This window comes from Muscardinus avellanarius, assembly GCF_963383645.1.
Source record: "Muscardinus avellanarius genome assembly, chromosome: 13".
Lineage (NCBI taxonomy): Eukaryota > Metazoa > Chordata > Mammalia > Rodentia > Gliridae > Muscardinus > Muscardinus avellanarius.
The window spans coordinates 11,288,768-11,315,504 of NC_137799.1; the positions used below are offsets into that span (position 1 = coordinate 11,288,768).

The 26,737-nt window shown below is 51.7% G+C and overlaps 3 protein-coding genes across 4 annotated transcripts in view; 2 read left to right on the forward strand and 1 right to left on the reverse strand.

The window, feature by feature from the left end:
* The window catches only part of GOLGA1 (golgin A1), a gene marked incomplete at both ends in the record, with an annotated part of 49,100 nt that extends 40,694 nt beyond the window's left edge, over window positions 1-8,406 (forward strand). Inside the window, 8 exons of the mRNA XM_080709671.1 lie at window positions 339-428; window positions 1,285-1,387; window positions 1,487-1,584; window positions 1,793-1,936; window positions 5,561-5,620; window positions 6,063-6,227; window positions 7,111-7,197; window positions 8,326-8,406. Of these exons, the coding sequence (XP_080565797.1) occupies window positions 339-428; window positions 1,285-1,387; window positions 1,487-1,584; window positions 1,793-1,936; window positions 5,561-5,620; window positions 6,063-6,227; window positions 7,111-7,197; window positions 8,326-8,406 (828 nt within the window). The remainder of the gene's footprint in view (window positions 1-338; window positions 429-1,284; window positions 1,388-1,486; window positions 1,585-1,792; window positions 1,937-5,560; window positions 5,621-6,062; window positions 6,228-7,110; window positions 7,198-8,325) is intronic.
* Window positions 8,407-11,634: 3,228 nt separating this feature from the next.
* On the reverse strand, window positions 11,635-19,866 carry ARPC5L (actin related protein 2/3 complex subunit 5 like; the record flags this gene model as incomplete). Of its 2 annotated transcripts, XM_080708492.1 has the most annotated exons (4): window positions 11,635-11,697; window positions 12,778-12,954; window positions 14,704-14,774; window positions 19,716-19,866. In XM_080708492.1, the coding sequence occupies 4 exons, from the start codon at window positions 19,864-19,866 to the stop codon at window positions 11,635-11,637; spliced, it is 462 nt and encodes a 153-aa protein (XP_080564618.1). The 2 variants fall into 2 exon arrangements, with proteins under 2 accessions (XP_080564618.1, XP_080564619.1); XM_080708493.1 differs by lacking the exon at window positions 14,704-14,774 and having other exon boundaries at window positions 19,738-19,866.
* Window positions 19,867-22,620: 2,754 nt separating this feature from the next.
* Window positions 22,621-26,687, forward strand: RPL35 (ribosomal protein L35). The gene is made up of 4 exons (XM_080708781.1): window positions 22,621-22,642; window positions 22,989-23,125; window positions 24,849-24,930; window positions 26,537-26,687. Exons 1-4 carry the CDS (start codon window positions 22,640-22,642, stop codon window positions 26,684-26,686), a joined length of 372 nt encoding a protein of 123 aa, XP_080564907.1. The 5' UTR covers window positions 22,621-22,639; the 3' UTR covers window position 26,687.
* Window positions 26,688-26,737: the final 50 nt, after the last annotated feature.

Below are 26,737 nucleotides of genomic sequence, written 5' to 3' on the forward strand. Positions count from 1 at the left end.
TGAGACCAGCCTCAGCAACTTAGACCCTGTTTCAAAATAAAATGTGCTGGGGGTATAACTTGGAGGTAAAATGCTCTGGGTTCAATCTCTAGTCTCCCTCATCAGAGAAAACTTGGGTCATTTTGATGAGTCAGTGACATTTTACCCTATTAAAGGCAGTAATTGCTTATTATGTTTCTCTGAGCAGACGGTTCAGACACCAGTGCATTTTACACGCCCGAGGGTCTTGCTCAGTGTTGACATCCTAAGGCTCCTCTGTGGCTGGTCATGTGACGTATGCAGCTAAAAATATGGAAACTGAGTGAGGCTCAACCTCCCACCTGTTTCCTGAATTGTAGGAAGAATGGAGCCAAAGAGAAATTGTGAGCGTGGCCATGGCTCAAGCCCTGGAGGAGGTGCGGAAGCAAAGGGAAGAGCTCCAGCAACAGGTGGGCCGCAGGCCAGGAATGCGCTGAGTGGTGGGCTGGACCCTGAGCCGCAGCGGGCCAGCAGCGCGGCCTCCTGGGTGCAGGCACCCAGGCCTGGGGGACGCGGTCAGCGCCTGAGAAGCTGCGAGGGCTGTGCTTAGTGGCGCATGCCTGTAATCCTCGCGCTTGGGAGGCAGAGACAGGAGGATCGCAGCTTCAAGGACAACCTTAGCAACTTAGGCCTTGTTTCAAAAAAAAATTAGGGCTAGGGGTGTAGCTCAGAGATAGAATATTCCTGGTTCAAACCCCAACACCATAAAAACGAACAAAAAAAGAAGCCAGGATAGGTTACAGAGATGCTCTCATTCACCCCATGAGCTGCCTTTTTCTAACTTTGATGGTTGGTTACTAGTAACAAGCATTCTCTGGAGAAAAGTCCTATGTGAGAGGCTTACGGGGCTTCTGCAAGGCGGCCCATCGTCCACGGTCCCAAAGGCTGGCAGGGTGAGCTGGGCATGCAGTAGGGGTGGGGAAGCCACCCTGCTCTTCCCAGGCTCGAGGCCTTCAGTGAGGCCTTGACAAATCCAAGTCTGAGTCACCTCTGAAAAGGACTTCAGGGTAATCATGCTCTGGACACTGGACTGAGGCAGTGCACATCATGCGTCACGAGCCCTCGGGCCAGCCGGCTGCAGGTGCTCGGGAGCGGGAGGTGTCGATAGGTGGGCCGTGAGCCAGGGACATTGAGGCGCAGGACCCTGCCTAGGACAGGAGGTGGTGGGGGCACGGGGTAAGGGTAGCTCGCGGGCATGCTGGGAGTGGGAAGAGGGGCCCTGAGGGGTACCGCGGCCAGCCCTCACACCGGGCTCTCCTCTCCAAGGCTGTGGGGCTGGCCGCCGCACTAGACCAGAAGGAGCAGAGTCTGCAGGAAAAGGCTGCCGCGCTTCTCCAGAAGGAGCAGGAGGTTCTCCGCCTGGAGGAAGGTGAGGCGAGTCATGGTCCTGGCTGTGCCTGTTGTGGGTCCCAGCCCAGCTGCACCACTGCCTGTGTCCCTGCACTCACGCGCTCCCTCTCCGCCCTAGGTCACAACTCTGCCCTGTTGCAGATGCACCAGCTGCAGAGTGAGCTGGAGACCCTGAGGAGCCGGAGGCCCGAGGAGGCCATGGCACCGGAGCCGCCCGTGAGTCACAGCCCTGCACACTAGCTCCGGGCGGTGGTGGTCTGCGGGGAGTGCTCGGCTGGCTGGGCGGTCGTGAGGCCCGGCGGCCACCGTGTGCAGCACCTCTTGGTGTGAAGGTGGGCTTGTGCGTGTGTGCAAAGCCACTGTCCCTCTGGGAGGTTACCAACGAAGCTGGGGCTTAGCTCCCAACTCCCTACGCCACCTGTAGGTGCCCTCGAAGGCCGCGCAGGACCCTGTGTACCAGCTTCTGGCTACAGAAGGAACACCAAACGGCGAGGTTGTGGCCATGGACCTAGGGCAGCTGCAGAAAGAGAAACAAGACTTGGAGCAGCAACTTACTGAAAAAAATAAGGTGAGGACCCGCTTCACCTGTCTGTCTGCTTCCATTCTGTCCCAGAAGGGTGTTGCTGTGACCCCCAGCTCTGGGGAGCGTTGAGCTCCATCTCAGAGGGACTGCGTCCTGCCTGTCCTCCGTTCACCTGGCCCTGCCCTCCCCATGGGCCCTGCTGTCCTGGGGGGACACCCGCACCTGCTTCCCACAGCTGAGAGGGACAGCACTGACCCGGGGAGGAAAGGGAGGCACTTGTTAACGGTCCTGTGAACAGTGTGGTCTTTGGTGTCCTGACTCTACCCCACCACACCTGCACCTGCAAAGTCAGGGTTCATTTCACCCTGGTGTTTAGTGGGCCTTGTAAGGGCCTGTGTGAATTGCCTGAAATTCTGCCCCGGAATTTTGCAGGAGCAGGATTTAGATAGTTAACAAAAGAAAAAGGTTCATCCTTCTGCCATTTAGTCTTTTAATATAATACATAAAGTACACAAAGAAAAACATACAAAATAAGTGTGGCTCAATGAATTAACATAAAGCAGACTCATGTAGCCACCTGGACGGAAATCAGGACATGGTGGCATCTCAGAAGCCAAATTTCCTTTGGGCGCCTCAGCTTCTGGGCACGGTGACCCTGACTCTCAGAAACGGCGCACTACCACTCTCTTCAGTTTTACTACCTCAGCTCACGTTCCCAGCACGAGCTGAGGTCTGCCTGCTGGCGAGTCTTCCGTGAGGCGCAGGGCCTGCCTTCTATCGCGCCTCAGTCCTCGCCGGCTTAGAGCCTTGTCCACGGGAATGCCGCGGTCACGCCCTGCCTCCTCTCCCTGTCCTCAGACTGTCCTGGCCAGACCCCAGCCCTGGTAGATCCCACTCTTACCTGCTCTGCGCCTGCAGCCAAGAGCCAGAGGGCGCTGGAGACGGGACCAGGCAGCCTAGGGCTCCAGCACTCTCGCACCTCCACAGTCCTTCCGGCTGTCTCCGCACCCACTCTAGCTGACTCCCTGCACCCTGCCCCAGCCCGGCCTTCACCTATTCCTCCTGCTGTCCCCATCACCTTGCCTTTCTGTGACCTCTCACCGCAGGGCTCTGTACTTGTTGACCCCTTTTTTTTTTTTTGGTGGTACTAGGGGTAGAACCCAGGGGCTTTTCTACCTCCGGGCTATTCTCCCAGACCTATTTTATATTTGAATTGGAAACAGGTCTCACTAGTTGTTGAGAGCCTCACTAAGTAGCTGAGGCTGGCTTCGAACCTGCACGATCCTCCTGTCTCAGCCTCCCAAGCACTGGGATTACAAGCATGAGCTATCACACTCAGCTTACTTGTTGAGCCTTCTGCCTTCTGAGATTCTTGCCTTAATTCATCTCATTTCCTTTATGGTGTCACCTTCCCAAGGAGGCTGTGACTCCTGACAGACTTCACAGCACCTAGCCCTGCCTTGCTGCTATCTCTGTGTCTCTGATGCTTCCCGGGCTGCTCTCTGCTGTTGGCTGGTGCTTTGCCCTCTGAGGGCAGATATCTTTTCATCACTTTTTATTACTTTTCCTCCAGCCCTATGACAGTATCTGGCACATGGTAGGAACTTAATAAAACTTGGATGATTTAATAAATGAACAGGAAACCAAGTAACATAAGATAAAATAGCAAATGTACTTATGGGGGGAGCCGGGCGTGGTGGCACACCCTTGTAATCTCAGCATTTGGGAGGCTGAGACCAGAGGATCACAGTTCCCAGACAGCCTCAGCTACTTAGTGAGGCCCTCCATAACTTAGTGAGACACTGTTTCAAAACAAAGAATAGCCGGGCGTGGTGGCGCACACTTGTAATCCCAGCATTTGGGGGGGCTGAGACTGGAGGATCGCGATCCGCGGACAGCCTTAGCTACTTAGTGAGGCCCTCTGCAACTCAGTGAGACCCTGTTTCAAAATAAAGAATAAAAAATAGGGCAGGGGGTGTGGCTCGGAGGTCAAATGCCCCTGGGTTCCATCCCCAGACCCCCCCCCCTAAAAAAAAAGAATAAAAAATAGGTCAGGGGGTGTAACTCAGAGGTTGAATGCCCCTGGGTTCCCCAGACCCACACACACAAAAAAAAGTACTTGTGGGGGAGTTCCAGGCTCATGGTCAACCAAGAAAATACAAATTGAAATCACATGGTGACATATTATCCGATTAGGTATATTCTTGGTAGTTTAAAATGCTTTATAAGGATTTTTTGTGTGTGTGTGGGACTGGGGTTCCTGGAAACCCTTCTACCTCCGGGCTACACTCCCAGACCGATTTTATATTTTTATTTGGAAACAGGGTCTCTTAAGCCAGTGAGGCTGGCTTCGAACCTGGGCGATCCTCCTGTCTCCGCCTCCCAAGCGCGGGGATTACAAGCGTGCGCCATTACATGCCCGGCTTAGGAATTTTTTTTTTTTTTTTAATGCTCTATAAAGCAGAAGCTAGAGACAAGTCCAAGATTCTCAAATCTCATTCTCTGAAAAGATGGGAACATCTCTATTGAGGAAACAAAGCTTTTAACAGCCCTGTTTAAAATCAGAAACCCAGCTGGTCCAGTAGTACACACCTGTAATCTCAGTATGTGGGAGGCTGAGACGGGTGAATCGCAGGTTCGAGGCCAGACTCAGCAGCTTAGTCAGGTTCTCAGCAACTTAGAAAGATTCTGTTTCAAAATGAAAAATAAAAAGGGCTAGCGGTGTGGCTGAGAGGTAGAACTCCCCTACATTCAATCATCAACTTAAAATTAGTTGGGCGTGGTGGCGCATGCTTGTAATCCCAGCATTTGGGAGGCTGAGACAGGAGGATCATAGTTCAGGACAACCTCAGCTACTTAGGCCCTTTGTAACTCAGTGAGACCCTGTTTCAAAATAAAGAATAAAAAACAGAGCTGGGAGTGTAGCTCAGAGGTAGAATGCACCTGGGTTCCATCCGTAGTATTTTTATTTTTTTTGAAACAGGGTATCACTAGGTTGATGAGTCTCATTACTTGTTGAGGCTGTCCTGGAAGTTTCAATCCTCCTTCCTCGGCCTCCTAAATCATGGGATTATAGGCGTGTACCACCGAGCCCAGCTTAGAATTTTGAGGGGCATAATAGATGGAGCAGAGCTGTTCCCTGCTGTGCTGTCCTGGGGCTCAGGCACTGGAAGCAGGCAGACTACTGAGCCTGCAAGAGGTGGTGGGCAGCAAGGGGCACTTCTGTCCTACAGAGGAACATGGCAATGTGGCTGCCACTGTGTGCCTCGGGGAGGTTAGGGCATAGAGAGAGGCGGCCCACGGCAGCAGGCGTGTGCTGTGGCAAGTGAGCCCAAGCCTCTACGGAGGGCCTTTAGGGCAGGCTTAGGGCCTGTGTTCAGGGGACTCACGGTCTATTTCTGTTGTTTTCCTCACACCTTGAAAATGGGAAAACGTAGCTGGGTGCGTCGGTACAAGCCTTTAATTCTAGTACTTGGGAGGCCAAGACAGGAGGGTTGCAGGTCCAAGGCCAGCATCAGCAAATTAGCAAGACCCTGTTGCAAAACAAAAAATATAAAGGGCTGGAGTTACAGAGCTTAGAAGTAGACCCTGGGTTCAATTTCAGAAACCCAAAAAAGAAAAGGGTGTAAGGTGTTTCTAACTGGATCCACGGGGTGGGGTTTGTCTCAGACCATAAAGCAGATGCAGCAGAGGATGCTGGAACTCAAGAAGACGCTGCAGAAGGAGCTGGTGAGTGCCCCCGCGCTGCCTGGCACAGCCCCCCTGCTCCCAGGCCCTCCCTGGCTCTCTGGTCCTGGGGTGTTCTGCCGCCTGCTGGTACTGCCCCAGTCAATTGCATGGGTCACACCTGAGAAGGGGCCCTGTACCTGGGCACATGCTCCGTGCCCATGTCTTCACCTGGAAGCACGGCATGCTTGCATTGGCAGCTGTTGGGACAGCCCAGGCTTGGCCCCGTGTGGGGAGAGAGCAACACCTGTCCCAGGCCTCACACCCTCTGCTCAGCCGCCAGCCCTACCCAGAGGAGCTGAGCCTTCCTTCCTCAGACCTGGCGCCCCTTTCAGGAGCCCTACACCTATGGAGCGTAGGCAACAACTCTGGGCCAGGCCTCTCTCCTGGGCTTCAGACCACACCTGAAAAGTTCAAAATGGCACTTTCCCACTTGGTTTTCCAGAAAATCAAACCTGACAGTGAGCTTTTTGAAGTCCGGGAGAAGCCGGTCCCTGAGATGCCCAACATGGCCCCCTCTGTTAACACTGACCTGACTGATGCCCGCGAGGTCAACTCTGAGTACCTGAAACATGTCGTTCTGAAATTCATGTCCTGTCGAGAATCTGAGGTACGGAGCCCCCGTACTGCCTCTGGGTATTGAGTGGAGCTCTGGGGAGTCAGGCATGCGTGTTCACCCCAATTCTATGGGGGCACTGGGCCAGGTTTTTTTTTTTTTTTTTTTTTGGTGGTACTGGGGTTCCTGGAAGCCCTTCTACTTCCGGGCTATACTCCCAGACCAATTTTATATTTTTATTTAGAAACAGGGTCTCCTAAGCCAGCGCACGTGGCTGGCTTCGAACCTGCGCGATCCTCCTATCTCTGCCTCCCAAGCGCGGGGATTACAAGCGTGCACCACCATGCCCGGCCTACTGGGCCACTTTTCCACCAGCCGTGGCCTACTGATTGAGCTCTCTACAGGCTCCACTTTGGAATCCTACCTTGCCCAGGGTCAGTGGTGCACAGCTATAATCTCAGTACTTGGGAGGCTGAGACAGGAGGATTGCAGGTTCAGAACCAGCCTCAACAACTTTGTGAGGCTCTGTTTCAAATAAAAAATAAAAATAGGGCTGTGGGGTATAACTCAAGAGGTAGAACACCCCTGGGTTCTGTTCTGGGTTCAGTACCATACACAACGAAGGTAAATAAAAAGGGCTGGGGTATTAATAGACTGCTCCTGGATTCAAACCCATGCCAAGGGGGGAAAAAAAAGAGTAACAACAGGTAAATCTCAACTTCCAACTTGGATGCTAAGGCCAGAGTTCCTGGGAAGGGAACCCACACAGCACAGCGTTCCTGGGTCCTACCAGCCCCTGAAGTGAGAGATGGGAGGGGGCACAGCCTCACCTACCGCCTGGTCCTTGCTAACCAAGGCAAACAGGAAATGCTAGTTACCCCAACTTCCTGCCCCCACCCCACCAAGGCCCATGGCAGCAATACTTGTTTTGTTTCAGGCTTTTCATCTTATAAAAGCTGTGTCAGTGTTGCTGAACTTTTCTCAAGAGGAAGAGAATATGCTCAAAGAAACTCTGGAATATAAGGTAGGCTCTGTCTGCTGCCGCCGCCGCGGCCAGTGTAGTCAGTCAGCTGTCCCAGCTGGCAAGTGGGACTACCCGCTGCATCAGCGGCTTAGTTGCTTTTGGAGGAATTTGATCTGGCAGTATTGCGGACAGCCTTTGTGCCCAAATGTTTGTGCTGCATTTGACCAACCAACTCTGTGTCTTCCAAAGCATTCTCACTGATATCACGCCAACAGGTTGGCCTAGTACCTAGACTTTAAAAACAAATGTTTTGCCAGGTACATTGGCAGATGCCTGTGCCTGAGAGGCTGAGGCAGAAGGATTGCAGGTTGTATGAGGCCAACCTCAGCAACTTAGCGAGGCCGTTTCAAAATAAAAATGGATTGGAAGAATAGTGCAGAGGTAAAATGTCCCTGGGTTCAATTCCCAGTACCAAAAATAAATAAATGCCAATTTTTTTTCCTGGGCTAGGGTGTAGTTGAGTGGGACAGTGCTTGCTGAGCATGTACATGATGCTGGGTTTGATACCTAGCACTGAAGAAAAAGCACCTGATAAATGCTATAACAGAAAAAATACAGCCGGGCATGGTGGCACATGCTTGTAATCTCAGCATTTGGGAGGCTGAGACAGAAGGATCGCAGTTTGAGGACAGCCTCAGCGACTCAGTGAGACCCTGTTTCAAAATAAAGAATAAAAAAATAGGGCTGGAGATATAGCTCGGAGGTAGAATGCCCCTGTGTTCCATCCCCAGTACCGTTAAAAAAGAAAAAAATACCTACAGCTGGGCAAGGTGGTACACACCTGTAATCCCTTTACTCAGGAGGCAGAGACTGGAGAGTCACAAGTTCAAGGCTAGCCTGGGCAACTCAGCAAGACCCCTGCCTCAAAACAGAAGATAAAAAGAGCTTTAGAGTCAGTGGTAGACACCCCTGGGTTCAACCCTCAGTCATGCAAAAAAGAATAAAAGGAAAGAAGAAAAAAGTTACCTACACCCTACTTTCTTCTCCCATGCTCTCACCCCTGCAGACTGTTCCTGGACCGTCTCTGCTCTGCAGGAGCGGGGCTCAGGGAAGGGGGAGGGCTGTTCCCGCGTCATTGGCTCTTAGTCCTGCTTCTCATCTCAGAAGCCTTATCTGTTTTAAACGCAGATGTCGTGGTTTGGGTCCAAACCAGCTCCCAAGGGCAGCATCCGGCCATCTATCTCAAACCCTCGGATATCATGGTCCTAGAGGGAACCAGCCAAGGATGGAGCTCCATGGGTTCACATTTTTTCTGTGAAAAGAACACTGACACACCAGTCTGGGTGGGTTTTTAATCACTGGAACTGCAGTATTTTGTACAAGCGTCTAAACATTGTTTACAAGACTTAAGGCCCACCTCCCTGCAGGCTGACGAACTCAGGAGGGAGCTGACCCTGTCATTCTGGTCACCAAACGGAGGTCCTACCCAGATTCCCACAGTGCTGCTGACATCCCAGCTCTGGCCAGCACCCGAGTCCTCGAATTTAGTGTTAGCAGTTAAAGCTGAAGCAGGCCTCTGACCCACCATGTGGAGGTGACGCTGGAGGCACAGAGCCCCTAGAGGTGGTGCCTAACAATCCAAACCCACCTGCTTCTGCCCCAGAAAGCCAACCAGCAGGGGCGGCTTCTAAAAGTCCCTTCCATTTAGCAAGTTTGGGTTCAGTTAGAAGAGGCTAATTCAGTCTAGAAGAGTTAGTATTTAGAAAAGACTTCTAACCCTTCCTCAAGAAAACATCATTTCACATTGTTTCCCAAACTAGAATCTGACGTGTGTCTCTCTCTAAGGTACCATAGACCAGGGCAGATTAATGAAGAAAATGTACCTTTCTGACATGTCTCCAACTTAAGAAAACTAGCAAACAGATTAAAAAAAAATCCTAAATATTGTACCAAATACACTCAATTGCCTTTTTAATGAATGTACTTGTCTCGGATAGGTTGCTGGTAAACCATTTTAAACTATTTTTTATAGCTAAAGTTCTTCACTATTATAAACATATCTTCTGTATTATAAAACCCATTTAACTGGTGTTCTTAAAATCAGATCGTCAAGAGAAAAATATTTCTATAACTGAGATTCCTGTCCCTTTGTAATTTTGCTACACTTCTGTGGCTTCTGCTCTCTGAAGCAGTGGTGGCATTTCTTTCACTTTGCTCCTGGTTCTAGGCCCTACCACCCTGAGCAAATGCTAATCACTTTTTCTACTTAAGGACAATCTGCTGCATTCGGTGGAAGCAGCAGCTGGCCACTCTTCCCTCCAGCCTTGACCAAAACATGGGAGGCAGTCTGCCTTGTGTGAAGCCACTCTCCCTCACCCGACCCTGAGGTTTAAGATGATACTACATTCATATATGGCATCCAGACAGCCCCCGCTAGCTGCAGAACTTGATAGCACACGCACTTCTGGTAGTAGCCGATTGGAGCTTGCGTTCATTATTATGCTTGTCTTGGTTAAGCCACATCAAATTTAAAGAGAAACCACCTATTCGTTTTAATTTGATAAAAGCTACTGGTAAATAAAAATAACTGGAACTCCTAATTTATTAGGTTACCTATGTAAAGTTATGTTTCCTGATTATGCTTATGTATAAAATGTACCTCACAGGAAAATTAAGTATTTGCTGAGCTTATCTACTAAATGTCTATGAAATACCAAGTCAGGCAGCATCACCCTAGTCCAACTCAGGCTCTACCATGCAAAAGAACTATTCTCTGGTTACCTACCTCCTCACATGGCCCCTTCCTTGCAGATGTCTGTCCCTTTAGGATGCTACTTCCCACTTGGTGGGGACATGAAACAGGAGTCCCTTCCATTCTGTAACTCTGATGAGTAAGAGGTGGCTGAGGACCAGGTAGCCCGCCGCTTGCCAGGGGTAGCGGCACTTCTGGGGAAGCCCGTCAGGGGTGGAGGTGGGGCCAAGCCCGCTTGCTTGGGCGGGCTCCCTCTGACTGGGCTTTCCTCCTGCATGTTGAATCCCCTTCAGCTTTAAAGGAAGAGTGGAGTAAAGAGTCCAAGTGATTCAATGCACTTTTACTGTATAAAACTTTCTGTGATACCGTATATATACACCTTTCTATGAGCATTAGATCCTGATCTCCCTCCCAGTGTTGTAAATACTGTACTATCTAAAAACTGCTGTAGAAAATTCATTTGTGGTGCAATATACTTTTTGATTAAAGCTCTTCAATCCAGATTCCACTACAGTGGGGTTTACTTGATATAGTTTGGTATGTAAATATTTGACTTTGTTATTTAGTATTTTAAGGGCGACAGAGTGCTTGTTTCAGAAAGAGCCTCCCCAGGTTGGGCTTCCCTGCCAAGCAGCATGGCGGTTCTACAGAGGGGATGGAGGGAGGCAGAGACTCGAGGTACTTTGTCCAGGAGAGTATATTCAAGGCCTGCCTGACCCTGGGAGAGCTTCAGGAATATGAGTGGGATCCTTAAGCCTTAACAGAATGCAGGCTGAGAAGGAAAGGCATTGCTTACCCTTCAAAGAGGCTTTCCATTAGTAGTTACACTGAAGAAACTTTTGTGTCTATTGTCTGATTGCTTTCTGTTTCCACTGACCCAGTATCAAATGAGACCAGGCCCAGCTGAGGCCCACTCTCAGAAATTCCAAGGGTAATCATACAGACTGAAGACTTTTTAAAGCCTTGATCAATTATTAAATGTTTGGTACTTTATTAAATTAAATAAGCTCCAAAATTACATACAAATCAAAGGAGTAAGAAACAATAAATAGTTATTCAGCAAAATGCCTCTCCGAAGCATCCAGCGGCACTGTAGCCACGGCTCAGTCTGCCGCTGTGGCGAGAGGCCTGCAGGCGCCATGCTTGGTCCTCAGGGATGACTAGACAAGGACACACCTCCACCCTTTGCACATCGAGTTTCCAGAACAGTTGACTCTCACTTAGTACCAGCCCATTCATTACCACTGTTTCACATACACGAAACACACTGCAGTGTATATACTAATAAGCCAAGAGCTTTATTGATGCAGCAGGCACTTTACAGCAAATGAACCCAAGAGTCTGCCTTCTCTGGGAAGACAGGGTGTCTGTACAAACTCTCGGGTTTTTTCCACTTCCAAAAAACAGCTCCCTTTCACCGTGGCCCTTGGATCTGCACCTGCCCAAATCACCCCACCCCCACTTTAAATAGGCAGTGCACACATGTACACCTGACTGAGACTGGCCAGCCACTCTGCAGACAGTCAGACGTCAGCTCTGTTACCTTGTAGACAAAGGCAGACTCTCAGATCCTGCAAAGGATTTAGGAAACAGTAAGGTTTCTCCCTCCACCTCAAAAATAAAGTACATTTCAGCAGATACGTGTCCTGAAATACTTGGTCGGGAGTTCTAGGAAGACGGTCCATTGGCATCCCTCTTCACCAGCCTGGGCATCCGAATTCTTCTCAAGGTAACATTAAGTCTTTTTAAACAGTCTTTCTTGCTGTAAGAACTCTTATAATGGAGCCTAGTCCTCCTACAGCTAAGGCCTGTGGAGCAGGAAAAGGAAGCGTGTCAAATGTGATGTGGCTGGCCAAGGGGAGCGGAGCCTGCTGGGGAGATGGGGCCTCGCACTCCTGGATCTAAGTCCCACCGTGTTTCTGGCCTGCTGAGAAAGGACTCCGGCAGCCAAGCACAGCGTAGGGAAGAAGTCCTGTCCTGGACTAAGGGTCCTTCGAGCTGCTGGCTCTTGAAGCAGAACAGGCTTGAGAACATGATCAGCAAACAACCAGCAGAGCCTGCGTTTCCCTTAGGACAAGCTCATCGCTTTCAGCCAGCTGGCACTGCCCTGAGCACAGATGTGTACCAAGTCACCTCCTGGGGGTGAAAGGGCCTGGCCTCCATGCCACAGAGGGCTTGCCCAGTTCCCTGAAGGCCAGCCACCAGCAAGCACCTCAGCTGCCTCAAGAACTAACTGACCACAAGCATCCTCAGAACTGAGTGCTGAGCCTCAGAAAGGACAGCGTGCTGCTCACAGCCTATAGTTATGGGGAGGGGGGGACTGGGAGGCACACAGGCAGGACACAGGCTCTGACCTAAGGACTTGTTCCTGCACCCCACAGCAAAGGGCCTTTTCTGCTTAAGTGGATGAAGACAATAAAGGACTGTCAAGGTTTCTGCTCATTGCCCCTTCTGGGCTGGAGAGATTAGGCTGAGACAGGAAGCCCTCAGAGCTGTCAGGAGGGCTCAGCCATCATTTATAAGGTCCCCCCCCCCCAGCTCCTCCTTGCCCAGCAGCTGTCTCCACCAATGCCAACATAGTATTATGAAACCCAACCAAACAGCAAACCTCCCTCCTACCTTACCACACCATATTTGCCCCCATATCCTGCACCAAGGGCACCCTGTCCTGCCTGGCATAAATCTACAACTAAAAAGCAAAAGCAGCCACAATGACCAAGGACAGGAGATCCCTACCCGGTGCTTTCATAGGAGAGGTAATGAGATGTCCAGGTTTAGGCTTGTCATTCTCCTAGGCCTAAACCTATTTATCTTGGAAAAACTGGTCTGCTGGTTTGAACCCTAGAGTGTGTCAGCAGGCTGCCTCAGGGGGCGATGTGTTCACATACCTTTTCGTGCCACTGGAGTAACACTGCGCTGCTATTTTCTGTGGGCTTCTCAAACCCTTTATAAATGTACTTCATTAACAAGTCAATGCCATTTCTGTCCAGTGACTGCACAGCCTGCTCAATCTCGCTGCTCTTAAAGTTTGTGAGCACTTTCAGCACCACGCCCTGGGCACGCTCCTACAGAGGAAAAAGACGGAGTAAGGCCCAGAGCCTCGGCCACAGCCCCCAACATGGGCACAGGAACACCAACCCAATGGGTACAACTCACCAAAACACCAATTTCTTTCTTTTTGTGTGTGTGTTACTGGGGGTGGAACCCAGAGGCTTTCTACCTCAGGGCTATACTCCCAGACCTATTGTTTATATTTTATTTGGAAACAGGGTCTCACTAAGTTGCTGAGAGCCTAAGTAGCTGAGGCTGGCTTTGAACCTGTGAGATCCTCTTGTCTCAGCCTCCCAAGTGCGGGGATTAGAAGTGTGCGCCACCACGCCCAGCCCCAAGACACCAATTTCTAAGTCATCTAAGATGGCTATAATCCCAGCATTTAGGACTGGAGGATCACAGTTCACAGACAGCCTCAGCTACTTAGGCCCTCCAGAACTTTGTGAGGCCCTGTTTCAGAATAAAGAGTAAAAAAATAGGGGAGGGGGGTGTGGCTTAGAGGTCAAATGCCCCCTGGGTTACATACCCAGACCCGCAGGGGTAGGGGGAGGAAGATGGTTAAAAAGCTAAGTAGGCTTAAATTCCCCTTACTGATTTAAATGTCAGTGTTTCCCTTATTTATGCCAATAAGACATTACACTTATTTCTGAGATGCTTACTGGGGACAAGCATCACTATTTTGGATAATACCAAGGTCTTAAGACTCCATAGTACCACAACAGTGGACACTTGTAATCAATTTCCCACTCTGCCTTCTTTTTGCCCTCTAGTCCTGGGGATTGAACCGGGCATGCTGGGCAAGCACTCACCACTCAACTACAGTGCAACTCTCAGCCTTCAGTGGGGATCTTTTAGAAACATACAAAAACACATGAGCCCAGTAACCCCAAGGCCTTATTCCCCTCCACCTCTGTGAAGGTGCAGCCCTTGGTTAAGTCAGGTGCTATCACAAGTTGCCAAAATCCTAGCTGCGGGGAGGCCTCCTTCCCTGGACCAAGTTTTACATAGCCTCAGTGACTCAGTAGCATGGCTATCTTCTCATCTAGCTTTTAAAAGGCAAGAGATAGCCGGCGTGGTGGCGCACGCTTGTAATCCCAGCATTCAGGAGGCTGAGACTGGAGGATCAAGGTTCGCGGACAGCCTCAGCTACTTAGTGAGGCCCTCTGCAACTCAGTGAGACCTGGTTTCAAAATAAAGAATAAAAATAGGGCAAGGGGCATAGCTCGGAGGTAGAATGCCCCTGGGTTCCATCCCCAGACCCGCACACACACACAAAAAAAAAAAAAAAAAAGGAAAGAAAGAAAAAAAGAAAAAGGAGGCAAGAGATGGGGAAAACACTTAAAACTCATGCGCAGATAAAGCCTATTCAAAAGCTATAAAAGCATGACCACTGATATGCCCCCCTGGGTGGCTAATATATCTGTTTTGCTAATCAACAAGGCCAGGCTGGTTTCCCACCCCAGGAGGCCCTGGGGAGAAGTGAATGTTTCTTTGGGAGCTTTTCCTATAAACACTGACAGCTTTGGGCTGGGGTGTAGCGCAATGATGCCTAGAGCATAGCCCTCTAGGTTTATCCCCAGTGCCAGACACAACCCCAAATCACTGGCAGCTCCAGGAGGAACTGCCCAGTGCCAACTCCCAATGATGCAGCGGATGAAGCCGCAGCTGTCAAGACCCCAGGGAGCTCACAACCCTGCTGGGGAAACCACCTCAGCCCTGATCCCAACAACAGCCAGCAGAGCTGCAGCTGGGGGCCCCTTTACCTTCACAGCTTGATTCTTGGTATTGACTGGAGAGTTCCGCAAGGCTGCATGAAACGCCCGAAGCATGTCCCCTGTGCATCACCATCAGTTAAGGATAGCTAGGCTCAAGCATGTCCACACTTCCCTTAATGAACTCACTTCCAAACAGCGCAAGAGCAGAATCAAAGGATCTTATGCAAACCACCCACCTTCCAGGAGGGCAGAGCTAAACTTGTTTATACCCTGTAGCTTTCCTGAGCCAGAGAGGATGGAGGGCACTTCTGCCAACCCTGTAAGCCTTCTAAAGCTTCACCTCAACTCGACCGCCCAGGAGTAACCTGCGGGAAAATCTGAGAGCTTGCTTACGCCCGTGCAGTGCTGAACACCGGTCTGCCCTACTGGGTCCTCACCCTCATCCTCTTGTTCTAAAGAGAAGAATGGAGGCGCAAACAGGTCTAAATCCTCAGCAAAAGCTTACCCGTCAAGCTACTAAAGAAATGAGGATGTGCTCAAACTCCTCTCTCAGGTCAATGAGGTCCCGATGCTCCAAAAACGCCAACAAATGATCTCCACCCCCCACTTCCCAAACCTCACCTGCAATCCTGACACCATACTCTTTTCTGAGTTCTGAATACCCAGCACACAAAAGGAAATTACAATCTGGGTTAGGTCCCCAAAGGTAACACCTATTTTAAACTGAATTACATCAGCCGACTTTCATTTCCTCATGTCAAACACTGGCTTCAGCCAAAAAGCTTCAAAAATAGAACAGTAATGGTTCTGCCCAATCAGGTCTTCACTCCTGTTCACGCAGCGATACCTGTGAATAGACAGAGCCTCCAGTGCAAAGCTAAACGCCCAGCTTCCCCAGTGTGGGCTCCATCTTGACTGGGCTGGGTCTATGCCACCATGCAAGCCATTCCCCACCCTCTACCTTCCACACAGGAGAACGCACCCCACCCACCCTTATCTCTTAACCACTGATACCTCTACTTTATGCCCCCTTTTTTTGGTACTGGAACCCAGGGTAGCTTTACCAGAGAGCTACGCCCAGTCCTTTTACTACAGTACTGGAGATGGAACCCAGAGGCATGCTACACCCCATCCTATTTTTTATTCTTTATTTTGAAACAGGGTCTCACTACATTGAGGGCTTCACTAGGTAGAGAAGCCTCCTGTCTCAGCCTCCCAAGTACTGGGATTACAAGCATGTGCCACCTCACCCAGCATCAGCCTTTTTATTTTTTTGAGAAGGTGTCTCCTAAATTGCCAAGGTGGGTCTCAAATTTGTAATCTCCTGCCTCTGCCTCCCAAGTAGTTGGGAGTGCAGATGTGAGCCACATCTGGCTCAGAAGTCTTCTAACGTGGTGTCACCCACATAATAGGCAAGGTCCCTGAGGCTTAATAGGAAATGTCAACTAGCTTGCTCTTTGGCTTGACCTGGCACAACCAGCAGAGTCCTTGAGAAGTAGATGCACAGAGGCCACGTGTGGTGTAATGGGGGGCACCACTTTGGAGTTAACTCCCTGCAGCACCAGTCTGCCAAGGAAGCACTGCAGTCACTGACAGGTGAGGGTTTCAGCAGCAGAAGTCTGGAGGCAGGGACAACCTCTCTGCAATCACTATCACTTAGGAACTTGGCCGCTATACCCAGTTGGCTTTAGGCCCTTTCAAAACACAGACCGTGACAATGGGGAACGCTGCCCAGCCCCGAGTCCCCTCTAGGATGTTCTCAGCCACAGCACTATAGACATTTTGGACCAGATGATCCTTTGATGTAGGACCTGCTCTGTGCATCGTAGGGCATTGCAGGATGCTCAACAGCATTCCTGGCTTCTACCCACTAAATTCCAGTAGCACCCCAGGTTACAATCAGAATCTCCAAATACTGCCAGGCATGGTGGCGCACGCTTGTAATCCCAGTACTTGAGAGGCTGAGATAGGAGGATTGCAGTTTCACGGCCAGCCTCAGCAACTTGTGAGGCCTTCTGCAACATAGTGAGACCCTGTTTTGTTTTTTTAGAACTGGGGGTTGAACCCAGGGGCATTCTACCTCTGAGCCACACCCCCAGCCCTATTTCTTATTCTTAACTTTGAAACAGGATCTCACTAAACTGCAGAGGGCCTCAATAAGTAGCTGAGGTTGGTTGTGAACCTGTAATCCTCCTGTTTCAGCCTTGCAAGTACTGGGATTAAGTGTGCACCACTATGCCCAGCTACCATTTTAAAATAAAGAATAATAAAAAATCGGACTGGGAGTTGAGTTCAGAGGTAGAATGCCCCTGGGTTCTATTTCCCCAGTACCCCCCCCCACACACACACACACACAAAAGGCTAGGAGTATAGCTCAGAGGTAGAATGTCCCTGGGTTAGATCCTCAATACCAAAAAAAAAAAAAAAAAAAAAATCTCCAAATACTGCTAAAATTCCTCAAGACTAGGGAAAGTACAAAACCACTGAAACCCACACTCTAGACAAATCCCTGTTCCAAGGGCCAGAAACTGCTTCACTGGGGAAGAAAAACTACACTAATACTTTGTGTGTGTGTGTGTGTGTGTGTGTGTGTGTGTGTGTGTGTGTGTTTCTGGGGATTGAGCATGGAGGCATTTTACCTCTGAGCTACATCACAGCCTGATATTTTGTTTTGAAACAGGGTCTTGCTAGGTTGATGAGAATCCCACTATTTGCTGAGGCTTTCCTTGAACCTGCAATCCTCCTGTCTTAACCTCTCAAGTACCGGGATTATAGGAATGCACCACCATGAACTACATAGGTCTCAGACCTGCGCCAAGTGCTTTCACACATCATTCCATTACAAACACCCTTTATAAGCCGGGCGTGGTGGCGCACGCTTGTAATCCCAGCATTTGGGAGGCTGAGACCTGGAGGATCGCGGTTCGCAGACAGCCTCAGCTACTTAGTGTGGCCCTCTGCTACTCAGTGAGACCGAGTCTCAAAATAAAGAATAAAAAATAGGGAAGGGGGTGTAGCTCAGAGGTTAAATGCCCCTGGGTTCCATCCCCAGACCCTCAAAAAAAAAAAAAAAACCCTTTGTGACAAGATCCATGACTCCCACTTTGAAGGCAATGAAACTGAGGCTCTGAGAAAGGAAATTACCTGCCCAAGGTCACAAAGCTGAACCAACCACCTGGCCTTCACACCCAAGCCCTCTCCAGTACCCTGCTGCTGCTCTGCTCCAGATCCCAGCTGTGTGCCTGGGATACTTGCTATGTACCCAGTGATGTTCCCGTGAACCCGATGAGGCCAGCATGGCTGTCCTTTGCTAACAGGAGAGCCTGAAGTATGTGACCTATATAAGGGCATGCAAGTACAACAGGACCGGGCTGGTCTGCGTGGATACACAGCCCATGTTCCCTCTACTTCCTCTGTATGATCTCCCACTGTGACCGTTTCCCAACACTATCCTACATCAGGCCCTCTCCCCAAACAGCCCCTCTCTCTACGTGCCCTCATCTCAACCCCCTATTCTCCCTCTCCTTAAGACTCTTAAGGTGTTCTACAACTTAAATTGGATGATGTAAGTCCAAAATTTGGCACAGTAGGACTCACATTTGCCAGGATTTTAGCTTTCCTCTGCTACTCTCCCTTTCCCCAGTTCGTAGAGGTCCGCTCGATGTGGTAACAAGGTTTCTGACACTGTCATTAGCGGAAAAACCATCAGCCCTTGCAAGTGCTAATCCCAGGCCTCGGAGTAGTCCCAAGGAACCTATGATGAGCCAGAGGCTTGTGGAGATGACCTTCAACAAGTTCCTTCAGCAACAAGACCAAGACAGTGGCTGACCAGGCCTTAAGCTCTTCATCTGTGGACGAAGGTCCTAGGCCAAAGGCCTGACCCCGAAGCCTTTTTGAGCACTGACTGACTATTCAAGAGTCAGGCACTGCAGCCGACTAGAGAACCAAACTTCCCTCCAGTGGGTCTTATCCACAGAAGGGTAAGTGAGCAATTCAGAAAATGCTTGAATGTTCACCTCTGAAAACACACTCTTGTTCACACAAACTCTGAGGGTGTTTTAAAGGCACACTGGGGGAATACTGCAGGACTCCTCCCAAGCTAGTGGGCCCGCGGCCCCAAGCTGAGTCAACTGATTAAACACCCAGAACCTGATTTTACATACAGCAGGAGCTTCCAACCCTGCCCTGGCGAGTGCGGGGGAGGGGAAGACTTCCTGTAACACCATTTGAATAAAGAAAAATTCTTCCTGTGAGAATAAGTCAGTTTCCTGTGCTCAGGGACCAAGCAGGCTGTGACATTCACCTCTATTTTTAATCTTCTGTTCTAAATGCTTGCTTTATGTGACCACAAGAAGAGTCATTTCCAATCCTGGGGCTCTACTTTTACACTTTACACAGTAGTTTTTCTTAGCTCTAAACTACTAGGGTTTTTTTTTTCCCCCCAGTTTCCTGAACAAGAAGGTTACTGGGGGAGCCACAACTCACTTGTTGAACGTAGCAGGGACCACGAAGGTCTAAAGCCCGAGGTGTTTGTTCAGAGAAAAATGAGAACAGATGAGACTCTGGGGGAGGGGGCGCACGGCCTCAAGGCTGGACCAAAGCTACAGCCTTCGTGTCTCTTGGGTCCTTTCTGCCTCGCAGCCCTTTACGCTCCCATTTTCACACTGTGCTGCAATCGGGCCCGAGAATGCCAGCGGAGCGGGCCCAGGAAAACTGTTCCCCCAGCCGCCCCATTACTCAGAGGTGGCTCACCTCCGCCCTGCCGCCAACCAGCCCTGAGAATGACCTCAGGAGGGATGGAGTGATGGGCGCCCAAGCCAGGGCAGCCTGAGAGCGAGGGGAGCGGGCCGCGCCGAGGAGCGAGGGGCCGGCGAGGCCAGCGCGCTAGTGCCGCCGAGGGCGCCCGCCCCCAGGGTCCAGGGGCCGCGCTGCCGAGGGGGCGCCGGGAGCTGGGGAGAGCGCACGGAGGGGAGCCGGGCCGAGGCCAGGGTCGGGAGGGAGTCGGGAGACCGGGCCCCGGGGCAGGGAGGTGGGAAGGCGGGGCCGCGCCGGGGAAGGATATTGCCGCAGGAGCCCGTCCACCTCGCTGGGGTCCGGGCCTGGCTCTCCCGCCGCCGCCGCCGCCTCCTCCTGCTCGTCCACGAATTTGTTCTCGTCAAACTCGTCGATGTCCACCCGGCGGAAGCGCGAGGACAGCGTGTTCCGGGCCATGGCGGGAGCTCGGCGCCCGCTCAGCCGGCTCCGCTCCCGGCCCGACCTCGGCTCCGCTCCGCTCGGCACCGGCTCCGGCTCGGGGGCGGGAAGCGGCCACCGGCACCTCCTCCACCTCCTCCGCGCGCAGCCGCGGCCGCCCGCCCACTTCCGGCCGGCGCCGGAACCGGAAGCCGGGGGCGTGTCACTCTCGGGGGCGGGGCCGGCGGCGCTCACACCCTCGGGCCCGCGCTGGTCTTCCGCTCCAGCCGGAGCCCCCGGCCGGGGGCAGCGGACGCCGGCCCCAGGAGAGGGCGCCTGGATCTACTTCTCCAGCGCCGGCCAGGCTTCTGGAAGAAACCTTGGAGCCCAGGCCTTGAGGGCTGAGTAGGCATTCCTAGGCCCGGCAGTGACGGGAGGAAACACCGCCACCCCGAACCTCCGAGAGCGGGTTGCCTGTGCCTTGTGCATAGAAACGACCCTGTAGTTAGAGTGGGAGACTTCAAAGACATTGAGGCGGGTTTGGTGGCGCACTCTTGTAAACCCAAGTACTAACTGGGTTTCAAGTCGGGTGCCACCAAGCCTAGCAGCAAGATGGGATTTTAAAAATCCGTGCGCACACCTGTAATCCCAGTTACTTGGGAGGCTGCGAAAGGAGGCTCACAGGCTCACAGCCAGCCTCAGCAACATAGGCCTTCCTCAACTTGGTGAGTCCTTGTTTAAACATAAAAAATAGCCGGGCGTGGTGGCGCACGCTTGTAATCCCCGCACTTGGGAGGCGGAGACTGGAGGATCGCGCAGGTTCGAAGCCAGCCTCCTGGTTTAAGAGACCCTGTTTCCAAAAGTTAAAAAGTACAAAAATAGGTCTGGGAGTGTAGCCCGGAGGTAGAAGGGTTTCCAGGAACCCCAGTACCACCAAAAATAAAAATAAAATAGGGCTGGGGGTGTCGCCCAGAGGTAGAATGCCCCTGTGTCCAATAAAACAAAACAAAATAAAAATTCATGTTTTAGTATGTCAGGAATTACTGAGTAGCAGACACGGTGACACTCACCTGTAATCCCAGAAGTTTGGGAGGCTGATGCTGGAGGATTACAAATTCAAAGCCAGCCTGGGCAACTTAGTGAGACCCTGCCTAGAAATTTTAAAAAGGGCTGGGGATATAACTCAGTAGTAGAGTGCCTCTGGGTTTCATCCCCAGTACCATTAAAAAAAAAAAAAAAAAAAGGCCGAGGGTGGTAATCCCAGCATTTAAGAGTCTGAGACTGGAGGATCCCGGGTCAGGGACAGCCTCAGCTACTTAGGCCCTTTGCAACTCAGTGAGACCTTGTTTCAAAATAAAGAATAAAAAATAGGGCTAGGGTGTAGTTTGGCGGTAGAATGCCCCTGGGTTCCAGTCCCAGTACCACGAAGAACAACAGCCGGCTTGGTGGCCTGGGTCTGTAATCCCAGTACTCGGGATGCTGAGACGGGAGGATCACAGGCTCTTTCCCAGCAACTAGTGAGAATAGTGAGTCAACCTACTGAGACCTTGTTTCAGAATTAAAAACAAAAATCCCAGGCGTTAGGCACACGCTTGTAATCCCCGCCAGCCTCAGCCACTTAGTGAGGCTCTCAGCAACTTAGTGAGACCCTGTTTCCAAATAAAATATAAAAATAGGCCTGGGAGTATAGCCCAAAGGTAGAAAGCCTCTGGGTTCCACCCCCAATACTACAAAAATAAATAAATAAAAATTAAAAGGATAAAAACAAAAGCCGACAAGGTAGCACATGTAATCCCAGAATTCCAGAGGATCTGACAGGAATTTCACAGCTAGCCTCAGCTTCTTAGTGAGGCCCTATGAAACTCAGTGAGACCCTGTTTCAAAAATAAAGCATAATACAGGGCTGAGGGTGTAGCTCAGAGGTAGAATGCCCCTGGGTTCCATCCCCAGCACCGCAATAAATAATAAATAAAATAGGAGCCGGGCGTGGTTGGGTACTCTTGTAATCCCAGCATTCGGGAGGCTGAGACAGGAGGATGGCGATTAGCAGATAGCCTCATCTACTTAGTAAGATCCTGTTTCAAAATAATAAAAAATAGAGCTGGGAGTGTAGCTTGGAAAGAGAATGTCCCTGGGTTCCATTCCCACTACCACAAAAGTAAGGAAAGAAAGAAAGAAAGGAAGAAAGGAAGAAAGAAAGAAAGAAAAGAAAAGAATGGAGCTGAGGGTGCAACTCAGAGGTAGAATGCCCTGGGTTCAATCCCCAGTACCACAACTAATATTTATGGATGCTATTTCATCTACCTCCACTAGAGTAGGGTTATAGACGATTCCCCGTCCACTTTGCACTTTTTCCTCCTAGGTAGAGTCTGCTTCCAGTTGTATTTGAAACCCCCGCACCCTTCATCCCCCTCAGCATTCCAGACCACCAGCACCCAGCTGACCCAAAGACTCAGATCTGCAAGTTTTCCCGAATGAATGAATGAATGAACAAATAAAGAACTGAATAAGCTAATTCGAGCCCTTACTATGCCATCCCCAGTGAGCTGCCGCCTATCCCAGGCCTCAGTTTCCCCCACTGGCCGCGCGGGCACAAGCCAGCCTAGAGCCCAGAGGCTAGGGCGCCTGCTCACACCTGAGACCCCCGCCCGCTCTGCGGAGGGGCGGGGCGAAGCTCGCCCTCCGGGGGGCGGGGCCAGCGCGCCCGCCGCAGCGCCATTGGCCGCGCCCGCCGCCACCCGGCAGTAGATTCGGAGGTCAGCCCCGCCCCTTCCTCTTTCTCTAGGCGCAGGCAGCGGCGGGTCGTGCAGCCATGGTGAGGGCGAGGGAATCGGGCGCCATCCGACCCCTGCGGGCCGCCGGGGCTGGGGTGGGGGGTGTGGGTCGGGCTCCGGGGTCCCAGCTACCGCCCGGGCTGGGGGTACCCCGCGCAGGACGGCCTGGCGCCACTGCAGCGCGCTTCCTTCCGTCTCCGCCGGGCCCGGGCCGGGGTGGGCGCGCGGCTGGGGCTCGTCTGCGCTGCGGCTTCCCGGCCCTGCCTGCAGCCCGCGGGCCCCGGTGCCCTGCCCGAGGCACGGCCTGGGCCGCGCTGCTGACTCGGGCCGCCCGGCGGAGGCGAGACGGTCCGCACAGCGGCTGACCCAGGCCTTTCTCGCGCCCAGGCCAAGATAAAGGCTCGGGACCTCCGCGGCAAGAAGAAGGAAGAGCTGCTGAAACAGCTGGACGACCTGAAGGTGGAGCTTTCCCAGCTGCGCGTCGCCAAAGTGACAGGCGGCGCGGCGTCCAAGCTCTCCAAGATGTAAGCGATCCAAGTTCCGGGCGCGTGCGCACTGGGAACACGTGTGGCCTTTGAAGTTGGTTTCAGGAAGTGTCCCTGTAGTGCCACTGAACATCCTCCGTCGCCCTTGCTCAGCCTGTAGAGTCCCCAAAACCAGCGTAATGCTGTTTTCCGAAGCTTCAATAGACCCTTTTGGCTCCCACCAGCTTGGTTAATTTTTTTCCTCACCTTACCCCACTGGGTAGGTGGGTGTCTTGCACCCCATACTTGTGAAAATAGCTTGATTTACTTGGGTAAGGATGAAGAAGGCTTGTGAAAGCATGGATTTGAAGTCAGACCTATTACATTCTGATGGCTTACCTCCCAGAGGGCATTTTCTTTTAAAACAAATGCCACCCTCATCCTCAAATAACCTTCCTACCAGGATTGCAGAGGGGTGGTGGGCTTGGGACACAGGAACAGTTGTATGGTGAGCCCTCAACACCCTGTTTACCAGCCATCTATGAGGTGAGCCTCCCCTGCTCTCTGATGGGGTTCCCATTCAACATGATTTCCGATTGACTTCTTGGCCTGCTTTTTATTGTCCCCGAGTGTCAAACACACCGAGTAAACGACCTTTCCTGTGATTCCTTAAAGTAGGCTGGGCGCCTGCTTTGTGACACAATTCTGGCTCTGCCAAATCAGATGGGACAGGGTTGGGTCTTCATAGTCCTCGGGATTTCTTACTTATTTTTGGTACTGAGGATTGAATCCCGAGGCATTCTACGTCCAAGCTACACCCCAAGCCTGATTTTATTTGGAAACAATCTCACTAGGTTGCTGAGAGCCTCACTAAATTACCAAGGCTTTGAACCTGAGATTCTTTAGTCTCCGCCTCTAAAAGTACTAGGATTACAGGTGTGTGCCACCATGCGCAGCTTGTCCTTATTTTTGAAACCAGGTCTCAGTAAGTTAACCTAATATCCTCTTGTCTCAACTTCCCAAGTACCACAATTCTATGTCCCAAGTACTGAAATTTCAGTGGGTGTGTACCATCATGCCAGGCTAACAGCTTCTTATGTGAGTGGTACTGAGGACATTCTACATCTGAGCTACACCCCCAGCCCTTTATTTTTTTGTTCTGAAACTCTAGGCCTCTGAAGTTGGTTTCAAATTTGTGATCCTCAGCTGGGTGTGGTGGCTCACGCTTGTAATCCCCATGCGTGGAAGGCTGAGACAGGAGGATCACGTAGGTTCGAAGCCAGCCTCAGCTACTTAGTGAGGCTCTCTGCAACTTAAGTGAGACCCTGTTTCCAAACAAAGTATAAAATGGGTCTGGAAGTATAGCCTGGAGATAGAAGCCTCTGGATTCCACCTCCAGTACCACCAAAAAAAAATTGTGATTCTCCTTTCTCAGCCTTCCCAGTATGGGGTCTCACTAGTTTGCTGAGGCTGGCTTTCTTTTTTATATATTTTATTTTGAAACAGGGTCTCACTTCGAATCTATGCAATCCTCCTGTCTCAGCCTCCCAAGCGCGGGGATTACAAGCATGCGCCACCACGCCCGGACACTGAGGCTGGCTTTTAACCTGTGATCTTTCCGTCTCAGCATCTCAAGTACTGGGGATTACAGGCAGGCGAGTGACTTCCCAGTTCTCGCCTCCAGAACTCCCATTTTCTGGGGTCAGTGTGGATGGGTTGCTGAGGAGTGCTATGTGTCTTAACATGTCTTCATTGACCTTTTTTTTTTTTTTTTTTTTTTAAGCCGAGTTGTCCGCAAATCAATCGCCCGTGTTCTCACTGTCATTAACCAGACTCAGAAAGAAAACCTCAGGAAATTCTACAAGGTGAGGGGTCCTGGGGGAATTGGCTGCAGGAAGTGTAGTCCAGCCCTCCCCTGGTCAGGGCGTTGTCCTGCTGGGGGCACTTAAAAGCATCCTGATTTGTGGTTGGTTTTACCTCCTTGCTAAGTTGGCCATGCCGTCCCCTACTTGAGAACCTCTGTGCCAGTCTGAGGTTCAATTCACCAGCGTCTGGCACCACAGCCCAGAAGTCAGGAAATCAGTGGTGGAGGGTTGCCAGATGCTTGTGTGTGCGTGGTACTGAGAGCGGAACCCAGGGACTTTTCTACTTCCGGGCTGTACTCCCAGACCTATTTTATAATTTATTTAGAAACAGGGTCTCACTAAGTTGCTGAGAGCCTCGCTAAGTAGCTGAGGCTGGCTTTGAACCTGTGCGATCCTCCTGTCTCGGCCTCCCAAGCGCTGGGATTAAAAGCGTGCGCCACCACACCTGGCTGGACGTTTGGGTTTTTTAATCCATTTTCCTACCCAAGTGAATTTGGGGAGTAGCTTGTTTGGGGACAAGCTGGGGGACTAGGCAGAGGTGGTGGCCAGGAAGAATTGCTTTTGTGCTGAACCATCCCAGGTCCCAGTGAGTCAAGGGGGTGGGTGGAGCTCCGCTGTGGGGATCCTTATGAAGCTCCAGTGGTGGTTGAAGTGATCTGGGTTACAGTGTGAACCCAGAGTTAATGTCTCTTGCAGCCATTGACTTAATGTGGCTCTGCTCTGTTGGACAGCAGAGCTTGCCGGGGTAGTAAGCTTGGGATGGGCGGGGCCTGGCCAGAGCCAGCAGGTTAGAGGAAAGTGGTTGGAGAAGGCTAGCCTGCTTCCAGGTCCCGTTCAGATCCCACCCAGGGGCCTGGTGCAGGAGGTCTCTGCCTCAGGATGCCTGTCCCGCAGGAGGGTCGGCTTTCTCACAGGGAGCCAGGTCTGATACGTGCTGTGTTCTGTCCTTTCGCCTGGTGTCAGAACTTGCCTTTGAGGCTATTGGCTCTAAGAGAAGCCTTCCTGGAGCTCCTGCCACCTCCTCACCCATGGGCCTCCTCAGCCCTCACTGGGGTGGGGGGCACCTTGAGGAGGCCAGGTCTGGTTGATTTCTGCACCAGCACAGGCCACCTCCTGCGGGGGCTCAGGGCTCCTTTGCAGAACGAAGGAGAGACCAGCGTGAGCCACCTTGGCTTTGATCCTGCGCCCTCATCGGGGAGGAGTGGGGGTTAGGGTGAGGCCCTGTGTCGGGGCCTTGGCGGGTCTTCCTCCAGTGTCGAGTGGTAGGTAGAGCATTGTTACAGGCGGCACCGGCAGACCCTCCAGATATATCAGATCCTGCTGTTGGTGTGACTTAGATAGTAGTGGCCATTTCTAGTACCTAGTGGATGCCGTCTGTCCTTTTCCTGGACTGGTGGAAAGACAGATTTGGGCACCTCTTAGCCCAGGCAGCCTCTATAAGACGGGGTGGTCCCAGCCGCCTTGGGTCTGGGGAGCGGTCGGAGAGCATGCATTGTGCCGCAGGCCGACTTCGGTGGCCAGCCTGGTCCTGGTGCTGGTGTATCTTGAGTCCTGTGGTTGCCCCCTAAAGCCCTGTGCTCCAGCTCACCCTGTCTGTCCATCCCAGGGCAAGAAGTACAAGCCCCTGGACCTGCGGCCCAAGAAGACGCGAGCCATGCGCCGAAGGCTCAACAAGCACGAGCAGAGCCTGAAGACCAAGAAGCAGCAGCGGAAGGCGCGGCTGTACCCCATGCGCAAGTACGCGGTCAAGGCCTGAGCGGCGGCAATAAACATAAGACCGGCTGCCCTTGTGCTGTGTGTTTCCATC